The sequence below is a fragment of the Pan paniscus genome, chromosome 4 (assembly GCF_029289425.2).
Source record: "Pan paniscus chromosome 4, NHGRI_mPanPan1-v2.0_pri, whole genome shotgun sequence".
Taxonomy (NCBI): Eukaryota; Metazoa; Chordata; class Mammalia; order Primates; family Hominidae; genus Pan; species Pan paniscus.
The window spans coordinates 85,169,396-85,187,555 of NC_073253.2; the positions used below are offsets into that span (position 1 = coordinate 85,169,396).

Sequence of the window (18,160 nt, forward strand, 5' to 3'; positions counted from 1 at the left end):
CTTAGATAATAAGAAAAATTATAAAGAGACTAAAAAGCTATGATAAAATAATGTGTAATTCTCCATATACATACATATTAACAAGGGTAAACGTAATTTCCCAAAACCCGAATAATCATAGCAGAATTTTTAAAACTAGGATTTTAATTATTAAAGACATGCAGTCCTGGCTGCCATGCAAGTTACATTCCTTTGCATGAAGGTAACTGACAAGCAGTTACAAGGCGGACCTACATGCATTGATCTTAGGACATCACTTTATGCAGTTAATTCATATGTAGAAAATAGTCTGGAAGCTGAATTACATCCTAGTTCCTGGTTCCTTTACCCCCAGATAAGGGAACTTGAAGGAGGCACAGTGTAATGTTACACAAATTATTTCCAACATGGTATATGGAGACATATTCCAGAACCCCTTGAAACAAAGGGATTAATATATAAATGGAAAGAGCTACTTTACCACGCTTTCAGTATTTACGTTGGAATTCTTCCCACAATCTATCGCAACCTATGCATATGCAGCGGTATTTTTCTGAGGGTAGAAGAAAACTACACTATCGGCTGAGAAAATAAAATATGTTAAGAATGGAATTGGTAAAAAAGAAAACAGAGCAGAAAATGTGAAAAGAGTGTGAGATCTTTGGGTCCAAAGAAATGGATGAAATAGAAGGAAGACTGGATTCACTGTAACAGTACTGAGATTTCGCTGAGAGCGAGTACGAATACAACTGAATCATCTGCAGTTCCCAACTGTGATATTGAGAGGTGACAGCGTGCTGGCAGTCCTCAGAGCCCTCGCTTGCTCTCGGCACCTCCTCTGTCTGGGCTCCCACTTTGGCGGCACTTGAGGTGCCCTTCAGCGCACCACTGCACTGTGGGAGCCCCTTTCTGGGCTGGCCAAGGCTGGAGCCCACTCCCTCAGCTTGCAGGGAGGTGTGGAGGGAGAGGCGCGAGCGGGAACCGGGGCTGCGTGCGGCACTTGCGGGCCAGCTGGAGTTCCAGGTGGGCGTGGGCTTGGCAGCCCGCACTCAGAGCAGTCGGCCAGCCCTTCTGGCCCCAGTCAATGAGGGACTTCGCACCCGAGCCAGCAGCTGCGGAGGGTGTACTGGGTCCCCCAGCAGTGCCAGCCCACTGGCGCTGCGCTGGATTTCTCGCCGGGCCTTAGCTGCCTTCCCGTGGGACAGGCCTCGGGACTGCAGCCTGCCATGCCTGAGCCTTTCCCCCGCCTCCGTGGGTTCCTGTGCAGCCCGAGCCTCCCCGACGAATGCCGCCCCCTGCTCCATGGCGCCCAGTCCCATCGACCGCCCAAGGGCTGAGGAGTGCCAGCGCATGGTGCAGGACTGGTAGGCAGCTCCACCTGCAGCCCCTGTGTGGGATCCACTGGGTGAAGCCAGCTGGGCTCCTGAGTCTGGTGGGGAAATCTTTATATCTAGCTCAGGGATTGTAAACACACCAATCAGCACCCTGTGTCCAGCTCAGGGTTTGTGAGTGCACCAATCGACACTCTGTATCTAGCTGCTCTGGTGGGGCCTCGGAGACCCTTTATGTCTAGCTCAGGGATTGTAAACACACCAATCAGCACCCTATGTCTAGCTCAGGGTTTGTGAGTGCACCAATCAGCACCCTGTGTCTAGCTCAGGGTTTGTGAGTGCACCAATCAACACTCTGTATCTAACTACTCTGGTGGGGCCTTGGAGAACCTTTATGTCTAGCTCAGGGATTGTAAATACACCAATCGGCACTCTGTAAATGGCTCAAGGTTTGTAAACACACCAATCAGCACCCTGTGTTTAGCTCAAGGTTTGTGAATGCACCAATCGACATTCTGTATCTAGCTGCTCTGGTGGGGCCTTAGAGAACCTTTATGTCTAGCTCAGGGATTGTAAATACACCAATCGGCACTCTGTATCTAGCTCAAGGTTTGTAAACACACCAATCAGCACCCTGTGTCTAGCTCAGGGTTTGTGAGTGCACCAATCTACACTGTATCTAGCTGCTCTGCTGGGGCCTTGGAGAACCTTTATGTCTAGCTCAGGGATTGTAAAGGCACCAATCAGCACCCTGTCAAAACAGGCCACTGGGCTCTACCAATCAGCAGGATGTGGGTGGGGCCAAATAAAAAAATAAAAGCAGGCTGCCCGAGCCAGCATTGGCAACCCGCTCAGGTCCCCTTCCACACTGTGGAGGGTTTGTCCTTTTGCTCTTTGCAACAAATCTTGCTACTGCTCACTCTTTGGGTCCATGCTGCTTTTATGAGCTGTAACACTCACTGGAAGATCTGCAGCTTCACTTCTGAGCCCAGCGAGACCAAGAGCCCACCAGGAGGAACGAACAACTCCAGACGCTCTGCCTTAAGAGCTTGTTAACACTCACCGCCAAGGTCTGCAGCTTCACTCCTGAGCCAGCGAGACCACGAAACTACCAGAAGGAAGAAACTCCGAACACATCTGAACATCAGAAGGAACAAACTCCAGACGCGCCACCTTAAGAGCTGTAACACTCACCGCGAGGGTCTGCGGCTTCATTCTTAAGGTCAGTGAGACCAAGAACCCACCAATTCCGGACACAATATGATTTGGGAGAGGAATTAATTATTTGTATCTGTAGTTTAGATGGATTAATAACATTTCTCATCTGTAACATTTCCAAAAATCAGTTAAAATTAATTGTTTCCTGGTCATTAGCTGTTTTTTGATGATTCTTCACAGTTTATACAATTCAAGTTAAATATATGAATTCTCTGTGCCCTTTTCGGAGCTTTTGTTTTTGGTATTTCTCTCACATTGAAATTTCTCCCTAACTGGAATATAACAATTTTTTCTGGTATTCTCCGAGGCTACTGTTTCTACTCTTTATCAATCAAGTTCTTAATGCAAAACCCTACAAATGGTCAATAGGTATATGAAAAAATGCTCAATATCTCTAACCAGCAGGGAAATGCAAATTAAATCTACAATGAGAGAACCTCTCAAATCTGTTAGGATCACTATTATTAAAAATAGAAAGTGACACATGTTGAAGAAAATATGGTGAAGGGGGAAACCTTGCACACTGTTGGGGGGGAAGATAAATTGGTACACCCATTATGAAAAACAATAAGGGTGCTCCTCAAAATTTCAAAATTGAACTATCATATGATCCAGCAATCTCATTTCTGGGTGTATATCCATAAAAAATTAAATCAGCATTTCCAAGAAGTATCTGCACTCCTATGTTCATTTGTAGCATTATTTACAATAGCCAAGTTATGTAATCAACCAAAAGACCAACAACAAATGAATGAATAAAGAAAATGTGGGCCAGGCGCCATGGCTCATGCCTGTAATTCCAGCACTTTGGGAGGCCAAGGTAGGTGGATCACCTGAGGTCAGGAGTTTGAGACCAGCCTGGCCAACATGGCAAAACCCCGTCTCTACTAAAAATAAAAAAATTAGCCTGGTGTGGTGGCACGCGCCTGTAGTCCCAGCTACTCGGGAGGCTGAGGCAGGAGAATCACTTGAACCCAGGAGGCAAAGGTTGCAGTGAACCAAGATTGCACCACTGCACTCCAGCCTGGGTGACAGAGTGAGACTCCGTCTGAAATACATACATACATACATACAAAGAAAGAAAATGTAATATACATGCACAATGAAATGCTCTTCAGTCTTAAAAAAGCAAAAGAAGGAAATCCTGTCATTTGCAATAACATACATGGATCTGGGGACATTACACTAAATGAAATAAGGCAGGAACAGAAATAGAAATACTGTATGATCTCACTTATATGTGGAATCTGAAAAGTCAAACTCATAGAAGCGGAGTAGAATGGTGGTTACCTGGGGCTATAGGTGGTAAACTGGGGAGATGTTGGTCAAAGAATACAATATTTCAGTTACACAAAAGAATAAGTTCAAGAAATCTGTTGTACAACATGGTGAATATAGTAAATAACAGTGTATTGTAATCTTGAAAATCGTTAAGAGAGATCTTAAGTGTTGACACCACAAAAACTGTTAAGTATGTAATGTAGTGTATATGTTAATTAGTTGAATTTAATCATTTACAAGGCATACATGTTTCAAAACATCATGCTTCACATAATATATATAATTTTTTCGATTAAAAATGATCACTTAAAAATCAATCAAACAAACAAATGAGACCCCAGTAAAGGCCCTAGGATATTTTCTCCAGATAATTTGTAACCGTCTATGCTCCAGTCTCTCTCTCTCTCTCACATTCCACACATCTCACATTACTAAGGTTTGTATATTTATTTCCACTGGAGCATATCTATGTTCATCATGCTGATTTGCACAATAGAAAAAAGCTATAATAACTTATTTGATAGACCTATCTGCCATATTATATCATATTCATGTATAATTATATAAAATGCATGTGAAGAGAATATTATTCCCAAAGTGTTATTAACTAACACTTGTTTTGGTTTCTGAATATTATTTTAATTTTATTTGTAAAATTAATTTACTCTTTTGTTTTCCAAAATTAAAACCTTTCTTAGGACATGATATGAAAAACTAACATTGCTGCTGATACAGTCTTTTTCACAAATTGTTAACCGTTTAGCATTTCTATCTGTAACTAGGAGAAGATAATTAAAAGTTGGACAAGCTTCTGCTGACAGCAACTTTCTAACTTCCTTCTCTTAAATGTGACATATCAATATGCAATAATATACTTATAAATGATAAAAATAATTTTAGAGAAACCATCCCAAATTGGAAGGGAGACAACTGTTCATCAAAATGGAAATACATATTCTTTAGCATTTCACATACTAAAGAAAATACAGTTCCAGTTTTCATTAATTTAAATTATTCTTTGATAGTTTATGAAAATAAAGATTAGTGTCTGGACAAGCCTAGAGACATAACACTGAATGTTTCTAAAAAAACCTGTACTCTAGTTGAGAAATAAAAGAGGGACAAACATAATGATTCTGTATGGCGTAACATAATGTCCTATTAGAGGCACTAACTGCCATATTTAAGGGGAAATGTGAGATCATTTCAAAGCTGTAGGATGTGAAATTTGTGATGGATTTGGAATGGTGGATAATGTATTAATAGAAAACAAAATACGAAGTGGACACGGGCAGAGGAAATAATAAAAATAACAAATAGCAAAAGTGTATCTGAGATTAGAAAGCAGGAGCATGTTTAGGAATGAATTTTATGTTTGCATTCTAGGAAGAAGGGTGGTTTGACTTTGGATCGTGGGAGGGTGTACCAATTTATAATTCATTTTGGATGCAAGTAAAATGTCTTTCATTATTATGGAGATAAATATACAGTCATGCATCATTTTATTACTTGGTTAGGCAATTTTGTCATTGTGTGAACTCCTTAGAGCGTGCTTACACAAACTCAGATGGTACAACCTACTACACACTTAGGCAAGATAGTAAAACCTATTGCTCCTAGGCTATAATCCTGTACAGCATATTACTGTACTGAACACTGTAGGTAATTGTAACACAATAATATTTGTGTACCTAAACATATAAAAATACAGTAAAAGATGCTATAAAGGATTAAAAATAGTACACCTATATATACACCTATATAATAAAAGTCTACTTTAATCTTAGGCGACCACAATTTATATTCAGTCTGATATCCACTGAAACATTGTTTTGCAGCATGTGACTGTAATACAAACAGAGGTGTAATTTTTGAAAATATAATGAACCAATGTTCACAAACTGAGTGCTACTAGATGTGGGAAAAATAATAAAAACTACAATAATGCAGGGAAGAGACAATCACTTTAAGAAATATGATGAGTAGGGTATAGATAGAAGCTTATATTAAGGGAAAAAAGAAGATTCAATTATAGTTCAGATAATGCCATCACAAGGGAATGACATAGAAATATTTGAAACTCCTTGACTGGGAAAATAGTAACATTACCTACTAAGTAGAATTGTACCTCTTTTTCTAGAATAGTGAATAAAGTACTAAAACTAAGAATAATAAATTTTAAGTAGCTTCGCCTTCTAAAGATAGAAGAGGAGGAAGTATAAGACTCATCCCTGCAGGACTTACTAAGAGCAATAACAATCACTATCACAAAATACAGGTTGAGCATCCCAAATCCAAACATTCATAGTGCTCCAAATCTAAATTTTTTTTTTTTTTTTTTTGAGACGGAGTCTCGGTCTGTCGCCCAGGCTGGAGTGCAGTGGCACGATCTCAGCTCACTGTAAGTTCTGCCTCCCAAGTTCACGCCACTCTCCTGCCTCAGCCTCCCAAGTAGCTGGGACTACAGGGGCCTGCCACCATGCCCGGCTAATTTTTTTGTATTTTTAAGTAGAGACGGGGTTTCACCGTGTTAGCTAGGATGGTCTCCATCTCCTGACCTCGTGATCCACCTGCCTCGGCCTCCCAAAGTGCTGGGATTACAGGCGTGAGCCACCGCGCCTGGCCAAATCCAAACCTTTTTGAACACAAATGTCACAATCAAAGAAATGCGCACTGGAGAATTTTGGATTTTGGAAATTTGGAATAAGGATAATCAGTAAGTATAATGAAAGTATTTCAAAACAAAAACATCTGAAATTCAAAACACTGCTGACCCTAAGAATTTCATATACAGAATATTCAACTTGTAGCATATTTCTCATTTCTCTCATTTTCATGTATATAAATATAGCATATATAATATATACATCTATATCTATATATACTTATATCAATGTCTATTTATATGTTTATATACCACAAATATATAGATATATATGACACATATCTACATAGATATATGTATCATATGTAACATATCTATCTACATTTATATTAATATCTAAAATAGATATATAGATATAGGTTTATATATAGATAAATATAGAAAGAGATTAATATAAATAAATGTACACAATGTGTATTAAAGAGAAAGAAAAATGTCAGAAATAAAATGGAGAGAATTGTTAGTATGCCAAGAAAAGAATGTGTTCCTTCCCCTGTCTTTTCTACTATGTGGTGGCTTTGACCATCCATAAAAACCAAGTGAACTGTTTTCATGGTAATCACACCTAGGATGAATGCTGAATGTCAGCATAACCAGTTTATTTATTTTTGATAAGATTTTTTAAAAAAGGGAATGGGGTTGGCAAGCATTACAGCATTGCAACAGAGAGTTGAAGTAGGGGAGAAACATGTACTGTCAGTATTTGGGGCAAAGCTGTGAGTCCTCCATGAGCCTTGAGTATACTTGAGTTTGTGCCACTTTGCTACAAAAGTTGATTGCTAGAGAGAGGTATTCAGCAACACGAAGCAATAGGACTGGACAACCTACCAGGGCAGCTGAGAGGCAGTTTGGAAAAGCTGTCCCAGAAGGCATCTCTCCAGTCAGGGAACTAGAAAGTATGGAAGCTTCTTTAGGATTCCTGTAGAACCCACTCATAGGAAAGATGTAAGTGACCCAATGGAAAAAGGAGGCATCTACACATTTAGCCTGTAGTTCATCCTGGAGGCCAAAACTCAAGTGGAGAAGGGGAAACCAAAAGATAATGGCAAATTGTTAGAAAAAGATTCACAACACACACACACACACACACACACACACACACACACACACACACCTGTTTTTGTTGAGGTTCTCCAGAGGGACAGTACCAATAGAAAATATGTATATACAAAAGATGGTTTATTAGGGAGAATTGTCTCACATGATTACAAGGCAAAGTCTCACAGTAGGCCATCTGCAAGCTGAGGAAACAGAAAAGCCAGTAGTAGTGTCTCAGACCAAGTCTGAAAGCCTAAAAACTAGGGAAACTGACATTTCAGCCTTCAGTCTGCGGTGGAAGACCAGGGAGCCCTGGGGAAACCACTGGTGCTTCCCAGAGTCCAAAGGCCGAAGAGCCTGGAGTCTGATGTCCAAGGTCAAGAGAAGCAGAAGCAAACATCAGGCACAGAAAGAAGAAAGAGACAGCCAGAAGACTTAGTGAAGCAAAGTGATCCCACCTCTCTCCACCTGCTTGTTCTAGCAGGGCTGGCAGATGATTGGATGCTGTCCGCCCACATTGAAGTTGGGTCTTCCTCTCCCAGTCCACCAATTCAAATGTCAGTCTCCTTTGGCAACATCCTCATAAACATACCCAGAAACAATGCATTACCGGCCTTCTGGATCTCTACAATCCAATCAAGTCAACACCTAATATTATTCATCACAAAACCCATGTGTCAAGCACATACACACACATCAGCACAAACAAACAAGGGACACTATCTAAAGTTCAACTGAGAGGGGAAAACTGAGCCTAAGTAAATGCTTCTTTTAGGCAACAAATGGAATTAGAATGTACAGGTTATCATTATGTCTCAACATTTTAAAATCCGTTCAAATTGTTAAGAGCTGGTTTATGGAGGTTGTGATGAAGGGAGACGAAACAAGACCACTTCTTCATCTTTTCTAAATGCAGACAAAACCAGCTCGCTGTGCAAACCGCAATAGTCAAGCTAGTAAGTCCACTAATGAGACTGCTGCTCATTTACCCATTACAGCTTTAGTTTATCTTTATTTCACAATGGTAATGTTGTTAGAAACCCCATCATTGCTCTTTGTAAACTTACTAGTTAACTGGTTGTGTCTCCATAGAGAGTGAGAAAAAGTCTGGGTTGTATGTTATATTTCTGCATCTGTCTTTGGGGTACAATTCAGTGAGAGAGCCACTGTTTTTCACAATCTGGCTCCAACCACTCATATCACCCCATCCCCATGTCTCCCCAGCCTCCTAGTGAACTCTAAATACCTCACTCATAATAATTACCCTTCACAAAGTTGGTCAGTCAAATAATGTTTGGGATAAAAAAAGTGGGTAGTGGCACAAAACTGCTCTTAAGTCATTGCAGAGCTACCGCTTCGGTTAGCCAGCCACGAAGTTCTCGCGAGAGTCGTCTCCTCGATACCAAGCGCCTGTGTCTGGCAGGGCTGGTGTGAGACGAGACAATCCTGCCCCGCCGCCGGGATAATCAAGAGTTTTGGCCGGACCTTTGAGCATACACCGAGAGAGTGAGGAGCCAGACGACAAGCACACACTATGGCGCTGAAACGGATTAATAAGGAACTTAGTGATTTGGCCCGTGACCCTCCAGCACAATGTTCTGCAGGTCCAGTTGGGGAAGATATGTTTCATTGGCAAGCCACAATTATGGGACCTAATGACAGCCCATATCAAGGCGGTGTATTCTTTTTGACAATTCATTTTCCTACAGACTACCCCTTCAAACCACCTAAGGTTGCATTTACAACAAGAATTTATCATCCAAATATTAACAGTAATGGCAGCATTTGTCTCGATATTCTAAGATCACAGTGGTCGCCTGCTTTAACAATTTCTAAAGTTCTTTTATCCATTTGTTCACTGCTATGTGATCCAAACCCAGATGACCCCCTAGTGCCAGAGATTGCACGGATCTATAAAACAGACAGAGATAAGTACAACAGAATATCTCGGGAATGGACTCAGAAGTATGCCATGTGATGCTACCTTAAAGTCAGAATAACCTGCATTATAGCTGGAATAAACTTTAAATTACTGTTCCTTTTTTGATTTTCTTATCCGGCTGCTCCCCTATCAGACCTCATCTTTTTTAATTTTATTTTTTGTTTACCTCCCTCCATTCATTCACATGCTCATCTGAGAAGACTTAAGTTCTTCCAGCTTTGGACAATAACTGCTTTTAGAAACTGTAAAGTAGTTACAAGAGAACAGTTGCCCAAGACTCAGAATTTTTTAAAAAAAATGGAGCATGTGTATTATGTGGCCAATGTCTTCACTCTAACTTGGTTATGAGACTAAAACCATTCCTCACTGCTCTAACATGCTGAAGAAATCATCTGAGGGGGAGGGAGATGGATGCTCAGTTGTCACATCAAAGGATACAGCATTATTCTAGCAGCATCCATTCTTGTTTAAGCCTTCCACTGTTAGAGATTTGAGGTTACATGATATGCTTTATGCTCATAACTGATGTGGCTGGAGAATTGGTATTGAATTTATAGCATCAGCAGAACAGAAAATGTGATGTATTTTATGCATGTCAATAAAGGAATGACCTGTTCTTGTTCTACAGAGAATGGAAATTGGAAGTCAAACACCCTTTGTATTCCAAAATAGGGTCTCAAACATTTTGTAATTTTCATTTAAATTGTTAGGAGGCTTGGAGCTATTAGTTAATCTATCTTCCAATAATACACTGTTTAATATAGCACTGAATAAATGATGCAAATTGTCAATGGATGAGTGATCAACTAATAGCTCTGCTAGTAATTGATTTATTTTTCTTCAATAAAGTTGCATAAACCAAAAAAAAAAAAAAAAAAAAAAAGTGGGTAGTGTGGTAGGAGAAAAACAAGAAGCCCAAAGATTGCATGTGACAGATTGAAAAAAAATCAGTCTCTCGCTTGAAAATAAAGTCATTTTTTTCTGAGAATTGTTTATTGTTCAATTGCTTGGAATGTATGAAGAAATACTCCAATAATCTACTCAATGATAGAGTAAATGTTAAAGTAAATATCTATATACAATTGCAAAAAAAAGCAAAACCAAATTGTGATTAGACTAGTCACATTATATCTGTACACCACAATCAAATAAAATAGGTTAGTTTTAAATCAGATACACACAGTACAAGCAACTCAGTTTTCCTAATGTTATGAACATTGGATTTCAGCAACATAGTTTGTTCTAATATTACAAAGCTGAATACTTTAGTAATTTGTAAAGCAAAATATGTTAATTTTTTACCTCTTGAACATATAGTTACAGAAACATGACTCATTTCTAATTTCAATTCAATATTATAATGTATCCTTTGCCAAAGATTTCCCATTTGTTTCTCAGTGATGTAAGGTGTTCATTTTAATTTAGAAGTTGTTGAGGGCCTAATTATTTTTCTCCTTCTCTTTCTTTTATAAAGCAAAAAATATCCTCTAAATATCCTAGGCAACATAGCAAGACCTCGTCTCTACAAAAAAAAAAAAAAAAAAAAAAAAAAAATTAGCGAGGCATGGGCACATACTCCTAGTCCCAGCTACTCAGGAGGCTGAGGTGTAAGAATTGCTTGAGCCAGGGAGGTCAAGGCTGCAGTGAACTGTGATCAGCACTGCACTCCAGCTTAGGTGATAGAGTGATACGCTGTCTCTCAAAAAAAAAAAAAGAAAAGAAAAGAAACTTTTCAAAATATGAGTTTAAAATGTCGGTATTTTAACATGTATGAAGTATAAAGAGTAGCAATATGTTGGAACATTTCAAATAAACTCAGTAATATCACTTTCATATTTTAATACATGCATTCTAAATATAATCTTGTCATATAATTGTTTGCACTTATATAAATAGCATAATAAATCACGTTAAGAAACTGGAATCAAATGAAAACAAAACAAAACCTTCCAATTTTATTAGTTAGCAATAATTAATCAAAAAAAGAATAGACTCTTTAAAAGTATACCCTTATCCGTATCAAATAAAAACTACCACCTCCAAATGATTGAAGATTTTTAAGGACATTAATTATAATGTATTGAAATAGTTCAGTAGTTTAAGTTGACCAGATTTATTGCACAGTTTCCACAATGGTTTAAAATTTTGCAAAGGATTAAATGCCAAAATATAAAGCCACAAAATTAGTAACATTAGTTTTATGTCACACTTACTCCAGAAGAAAATGGTCTGGTCTTAGTTCCGGTCCGGCAGAGATCGCGGAGAGACGCAGAACGCAGCCCGCTCCTTCAGGGCCCTCCGGCCCCGGGCCGGCGGGTGAACTGGGGGGCCTCGGGACAGGCCGAGCCCTCTGCCCTGCAGATACCGGAGGCCTCTGCTGTGGCTGCCCACTGGCTGTGCCCAGACCTTGAAGCCGCAGCGAACCTCTCTTTCCCACCCCACCTCGGTGACTGATGACGGCCGTGGCGTCTCCCAGCTCGGACCCCGCCGGCACCCGGGTCTCCTGACCCAAGCCTGCTGGGCCTCGACGAAACCCCCGCAGAGCCGCCAGGACGCAGCGCCTTTGGGCGGCGCCGGGCGTGGTGGGCCGGGAAGTATGGCGGCCGCTCGAACGCCGCGCGGCGGAGGCCATTAAGGCGTGGACGGCCCGGGAAGGCGGCCTAGGGACGCAAGCAGGCTCGGCCGCCTCTTTCGGCCACGGAGCCGCGCAGATCCGGTTCCCGGTTGACCACTCTGTCGCCATTGGGCGAGACCTACCTAGTCCTGACGACAACGGACAAAGGCCTTAAGGGGCCCGAAAGGTGAGCGAAGTCCCTAACGACGACGGGTGGAACGGTTAGCGGCCATCGGGCGGTTGGTCTTCATTCTACCAGACTTTGCTGTCGGAAGAGAGAAATGGTAGAATGACAGGCCACGTTTGGCCCGTTGGAAATGCCCACCACCCTCTGGGAAGATTTACTGGCCGTTTATGGAAGGCCTGTGTATATAATATGAAAAAGCTGCTCTCAACTCCACCCCAACCTTTTAATAGAAAACGTTTGTCACATCTAGCCCTTCTAGATGGAAAGAGGTTGCCGAGTTATGATAAAAGAGTTAGAAAGTTACACATCTTGTAAATTCTCATTTGTTTAAAAGAAATCGTAGAAAATACATGTCTTCTGGAGATGACTTTTGGAAATGGAGTTGTTAAGATGGCCTCTGGAAGCGATACGTTCACGTTTGTTAAGTGGGTTAGATGACATGGAGCTGGAAGACCTGAGAAGGAAGAGAAGAAGGTTCTATGCTAGACTGGTCATATTTAGAAGACATTTTCATATTCTATCCATTGTTTTGTGTGCATTTTATTCCTCACTACTGTGTATCTAGTTGACAATGCTAAGCTTTTTTGAAATGTCTCTTCTTTTTAGATGTTCTGAAGTGCCTGATATGTTAAAATTAGAGGTAGCAAAATCACATTTTGTAAATACCTTTTTGTTACAATTCATAGGAAATATTTTTTGGGGGGAATGGCCAAATCACCTGTTGAGTAATACTCATTGTGTTTGTGCAGTGGTTCAGGGGAGGAGAGAGGAGGGGGAGGTGCAGAGAGCTCTATGCCATCCTGTTTACAGCGAGGCAAGATGAATCATTATGTCTGTGCATTTTGTTTTACTTATCTGTGTATATAATGTACATAAAGGACAGACGAGTCCTAATTGACAACATCTAGTCTTTCTGGATGTTAAAGAGGTTGCCAGTGTATGACAAAAGTAGAGTTAGTAAACTAATATATTTTGTACATTTTGTTTTACAAGTCCTAGGAAAGATTGTCTTCTGAAAATTTGATGTCTTCTGGGTTGATGGAGATGGGAAGGGTTCTAGGCCAGAATGTTCTAGGCCAAATGGAAGACTCTTTCAAATTATAACTGTTGTTACATGTTTGCAGTTTTTTCAAGACTGCTGTATACATAGTAGACAAATTAACTCCTTACTTGAAACATCTAGTCTATCTAGATGTTTAGAAGTGCCCGATGTATGTTAAATGTATAGGTAGTAAAATACCACTTTGTAAATATCTTTTTGCTAAAATTCATAGGAAATGCTTTTGGAAATTGAATTGTGAAGCCACCTTTGTGAGCAGTATAGTAATGTCTATACTTGTTCAATGGTTTAGAGGAGGTAGGAGGGAAGAAATTGCAAAAGGTAATATACTAGTGTGTTCATACTTGGACATTTTCAGACACCATTTTTCTATATGTTTTGTGCATTTTGTTTTGCTCTGTATATAGTATATATAATGGACAAATAGTCCTAATTTTTCAACATCTAGTCTCTAGATGTTAAAGAGGTTGCCAGTGTATGACAAAGTAGTAAAATTAGCATATTTTGTACGCTTTGTGTTAAAATTCATAGGAAAACTTGTCTTCTGTAAAGACTTTTGCATAGGAATTTGTTCGACCATCTCTAAGCATTACATGTGCCTGTACTTGTCCACTGGATTGAAGGCAGAGAAGGAAGGGAGGAGGGAATGATTCAAGGCCAAAATGGCCACATTTAGAAGATACCTCAGATGATAACCATTGTTATGTGTGTGCAATTTTATTTAACAGTGCTGTGTATGTGGTGGACAAGTTATATGAAATATCTAGTCTTTCTAGATATTTGGAAATGGTTGATGTATTTAAAAGTGGTAGTAGAATAACACTTTGTAAGTAGCTTTTAAAAACTGATGGGAAATGCTGTTTGGAAGTGGAATTGTTGAACCACCTGGGAGGTGGGAGGGAAGAAATTGCAAAGGGTGTTTTGCCATTGCAATTATTAGAAAATTTCAGCTTAAAAAAAAAATGGTCTGGTCTCAAGGATAGTTGTTTGCAACTTAGCTCTTTTATAATAATGTAAAAAAAGATTTGTCTTTCTTTATTTTCAAAAGCTGACTTTATATAGAATCTAGCTTCTGACCTAAATCATTTCCTTGATATAATAAACTTTTACATGAAATAATACTTTCATTCAGTCGATTAAAATAATTTTCCTGCCAGCTAGTAGAGTGCAGCATGTGTAAAAATCTTACAGTTAAATGGGATCAAATCAGACAGTATAGATTTCCTAGACCATGAAATCTATAAAAATCAGAAGCAATGGATTTAACTCCCAAATTGTTCATTTAAAGATCTAATTATTTGTGTTTGACATTAAAATAAATCTTAAACATAAGAAAGCACTTTTTTTAGGAACAGTGTTATACTTGTTATAGTACTAACTGTAGTAATCTTCTACTGGTAGTTGGATTACTCTTTTACTCACCACATATCGATATTTAAATCACATGCTTAATTGGTCCTATTTAGCCTTGTTTCATCTTATTAGTTACAAGGTGATATTTATCAAGTGATCTAAACCATTATTCAAATTTATTTAAAAAAACAATTGAGACGTTATAGTTTTACTACTGTAAAGTATATTAAAAGAGACATTTTCTATGTGATCTATTTGGAAATTATTTTGTTGGAAAAATCATCATGTAAGTTCCAGATAAAGAGACATTTTACTCTTCAAATTTTAAGAGTAATAACAGACAGCAACATTCTAAATTACTCTTCTATACACATTTCCTATTTGACAATTCTACAGCCATTAAATTAACTAATCATCTTCCTAGGGTGGGAATTTCATGCTTCAAATATGGGTTGATTAAAGATTAGTGTTCCTGGTGGTTGGTCACCTGATTCATCATTAGATTTGAAGAGCTGTGGCTCCTACGATAAATAAACACTGCAAAGCATTCTGAATATTTTAAATGCATGGTTTGTTTTCCTGAGCTCCCTGTGTTTGAGATTGCTCTGGATGCTTATGTGTTTTTTTCCCCTTTGCATCATCCTCATATACTTTACTTAGCACAGTTGGAAAAAATATAATCAAAACTATTTTGACTAAATTTTAATTTAAAATTAGACTTTAGAGGCATTTTTTACTTTTACTTTTGAAAGTAAATATATCTTAAAATTGTGTTTACAAGTTGGATAATCAAATATATTGCACTTTCAGGTATAAAGAAATTACTTTTCTTGAAATTAACTTGAGAAATCTTCTACATCCCCTCTTTTCTTATTAACTATTACAAAACAAAAACAAAACTTACGTAATCTTTGAAAGTCATACACTAACGCCTTTAGGAAAGAATGTACCAAGCATAACTATTTTTTCTATTGCCATCTTTTATATAGTTATATACTTTTATAATTTTCTTAAGAAATCAGATGACAATTGAATACATTTGGGGTGTATGACTCGCCATTTTAATATATGTATAAGTTGTGAAGTGATTAGCATAATCTAATAAACACATCCATCGCCTCACATAATTACCTTTTTTGTATGTGCCATGAGAACACTTCAGATCTGCTCTTAGCAAATTACAAACATGCAATATGTTATTATTAACTGCAATCACCAGGCTGACAGTAGGTCTCCAGTAGTTATTTAGGTTGTAGCTGAAGATTTGTACCCTTCGTCCAATGTCTCCGCTTTCCCCCAAGCCCTCCATTTCCATGGTAAATGCCATTCTATTCTTCATTATTATGAGTTCAATTTCTTTTTTAAGATTCCACACATAAGTGAGATTATGCGCTATTTATCTTTCTGTGTCTGGCTCACTTCACTTGGCATAATCCCCTGGAATTTCAGCCGTGTTCTTGCAAATGGTGGGGTTTTCTTCTGTTTTATGGCTCAGTAATGTTTCATGGTGGAAGTATACCAATGTTTTCTTTGTCAACTCATCTGTTGATAGATATTTACATTGTTTCTACAGCTTGGCTAATTGAATAATGCTCCCAGGGGAATTCACGTGTCTCTACAAGATTGTGGTTTTATTTCCTTTGCATACACAGCTAGAAGTAAGATTACGGTATCAAACAGAAAATCTATTTTTAACCTTTTGAGGAATATCCATACTGTTTTCCATAATGGCAGTACCAATCTACAGTCTGCCTGTAAAAGACTTCCCTTTTCTTTCCATTCTCAGCAACATTTATCTTTTAGGTTTTGATTAGCCATTCTAGCAGGTGCAAGGTAGTATTTCATTTTGGTTTTAGTTCGCATTTCCCTGGTGATTAGTGAAGTTGAACATCATTTCATATACCTGATGGACATTTGTATGTCTTTGGGACAACGTCTATTAAGACTTTTTGCCCCTGTTTAATTTTAGATATTAAATTACTTGGGACATATGATTTACAAATATTTTTCCCATTCCCATTTCCTAGGTTGTCTATTCATTTTGTCGATTGTTGTCTCTTATATGCAAAATGTTTTTTAGTTTGATGTAGTCCACTTGTTTAATTTTTGCTTTTATTGGCTGTGTTTTTGAGGTCAAATCTAAAATATTATTGCTGAGGCCAATGTAAAGGAGATTATCCCCTACATTTTCATCTAGCAGTATTATGTTTTCAGGTTTTATATTTAAGTCTTTAATCCATTTTAAATTAATTTTCAAGTATAGTGTAAGAGAAGCATTCAATTTCATTTTTTTTGAATGTGGATATCCAGTTTTGCCAACCTACTTATTGGACAGTCTATCATTTCCCCATTGTGTATTCCTGATTCATTTGTAAAAATTAATTATTAACCATATGTGTGTGGGTTTATTTCTGGGGTCTCCATTTTGTTCCATTTTTCTATGTGAACTTTATAGCGATACACACTAACATTAAAAAAGAGAAACATCTCAAGTATATAACCTAACATTACATCTCAAGAAACTAGAGAAAGAAGAATAAACAAAGCCCAATGTTAGTAGAAGAAAAAAAATAACAAAGATCAGAGCAGGAATAAAAAATGTAGAGTCTAGAAAAACCTAAGAAATGGAGACTAGATGGTAAATGGAATAGAGACTAGAAAAACAATAGAAAAAAATCAAATCAATAAAGAAATCGTTATTTAAAAATATAAAAAAGATTTGACAAAAGTTTAGCTAGGCTAATAAAAAAAGAGAAGTCTTAAATGAATAAAATCAGAAAATAAAGAGGAAACACTATGCCTGAATCCACATGTATTAGTCCATTTTTATGCTGCTGATAAGACTGGGAAGAAAAAGAGGTTTAATAGACTTACAGTTCCACATGGCTGTGAGGCCTCACAATCATGGTGGAAGGCAAGGAGGAGCAAGTCAGATCTAACATGGATGGCTGCAGGCAAAAAGAGAGAGAGAGAGATAACTTGTTCAGGGAAACTTCTCTTTATAAAACCATCAGATCTTGTGAGACTTACTATCTTGAGAACAGCATGGGGAAGACTTGCCTGCATGATTCAATTACCTCCCACTGGGTCCCTCACACAATACGCAGGAATTAAAGATGAGATTTGGGTGGGGACACAGCCAAACCATATCACCACAGAAATGCAGAAAATAAGAGACTACTATAAACAATTACATATCATCAAATTGGATAACTTAAAATAATTGAATAAGTTCCTAGAAGCATACAACCTGAATAATGAAGAAAATCTGAACAGACCAACAACAAGTAGGGAGAGTGAATCAGTAACAAAAATCCTACATCTAAGCAAAGCCTAGGACCTAATAGTTTCATGGTTAAATTCTATCAAACCTTTAAAGAAGAAAGAACGCAAATCCTTCTCAAACTCTTTAAAAGAATTTAAGAAGAGGAAATTTTCCCATACTCATTTATAAGTTCTGCATTCCCCTGATACCAAAGCCTAAGACATTAG

The 18,160-nt window shown here is 38.3% G+C and overlaps 2 protein-coding genes and 1 long non-coding RNA gene across 10 annotated transcripts in view; 2 read left to right on the forward strand and 1 right to left on the reverse strand.

Annotated features, from left to right (window-relative positions):
* LOC130541532 (uncharacterized) overlaps positions 1–17,991 on the reverse strand; it is a 134,373-nt gene extending 116,382 nt beyond the window's left edge. For 7 of the 8 annotated variants that reach the window (XR_008955591.2, XR_008955590.2, XM_057302314.2 and 4 more), the window contains exon 1: positions 11,668–17,896. Coding sequence is in view for 6 of the 8 variants with exons in the window: in XM_057302314.2 (XP_057158297.1) it covers positions 11,668–12,197 (530 nt within the window). In the remaining 2 variants the exon portion in view is untranslated. Of the gene's footprint in view, positions 1–11,667 lie in introns of all 8 variants that reach the window. The other variant, XM_057302312.2, reaches the window with a different exon arrangement.
* On the forward strand, positions 8,878–9,549 carry LOC100988959 (ubiquitin-conjugating enzyme E2 D3). The gene has a single exon (XM_003809056.5). It carries the CDS (start codon positions 9,047–9,049, stop codon positions 9,488–9,490), a length of 444 nt encoding a protein of 147 aa, XP_003809104.2. The 5' UTR covers positions 8,878–9,046; the 3' UTR covers positions 9,491–9,549.
* The window catches only part of LOC112439842 (uncharacterized), an 84,838-nt gene continuing 78,432 nt past the window's right edge, over positions 11,755–18,160 (forward strand). Inside the window, exon 1 of the long non-coding RNA XR_008955594.1 lies at positions 11,755–12,255. This is a non-coding gene — a long non-coding RNA (uncharacterized LOC112439842). The remainder of the gene's footprint in view (positions 12,256–18,160) is intronic.

Bases quoted from the DNA above. Each gene is read 5' to 3' on its own strand.
- LOC100988959 (XM_003809056.5), top strand. From the start codon at position 9,047: ATGGCGCTGAAACGGATTAATAAGGAACTTAGTGATTTGGCCCGTGAC.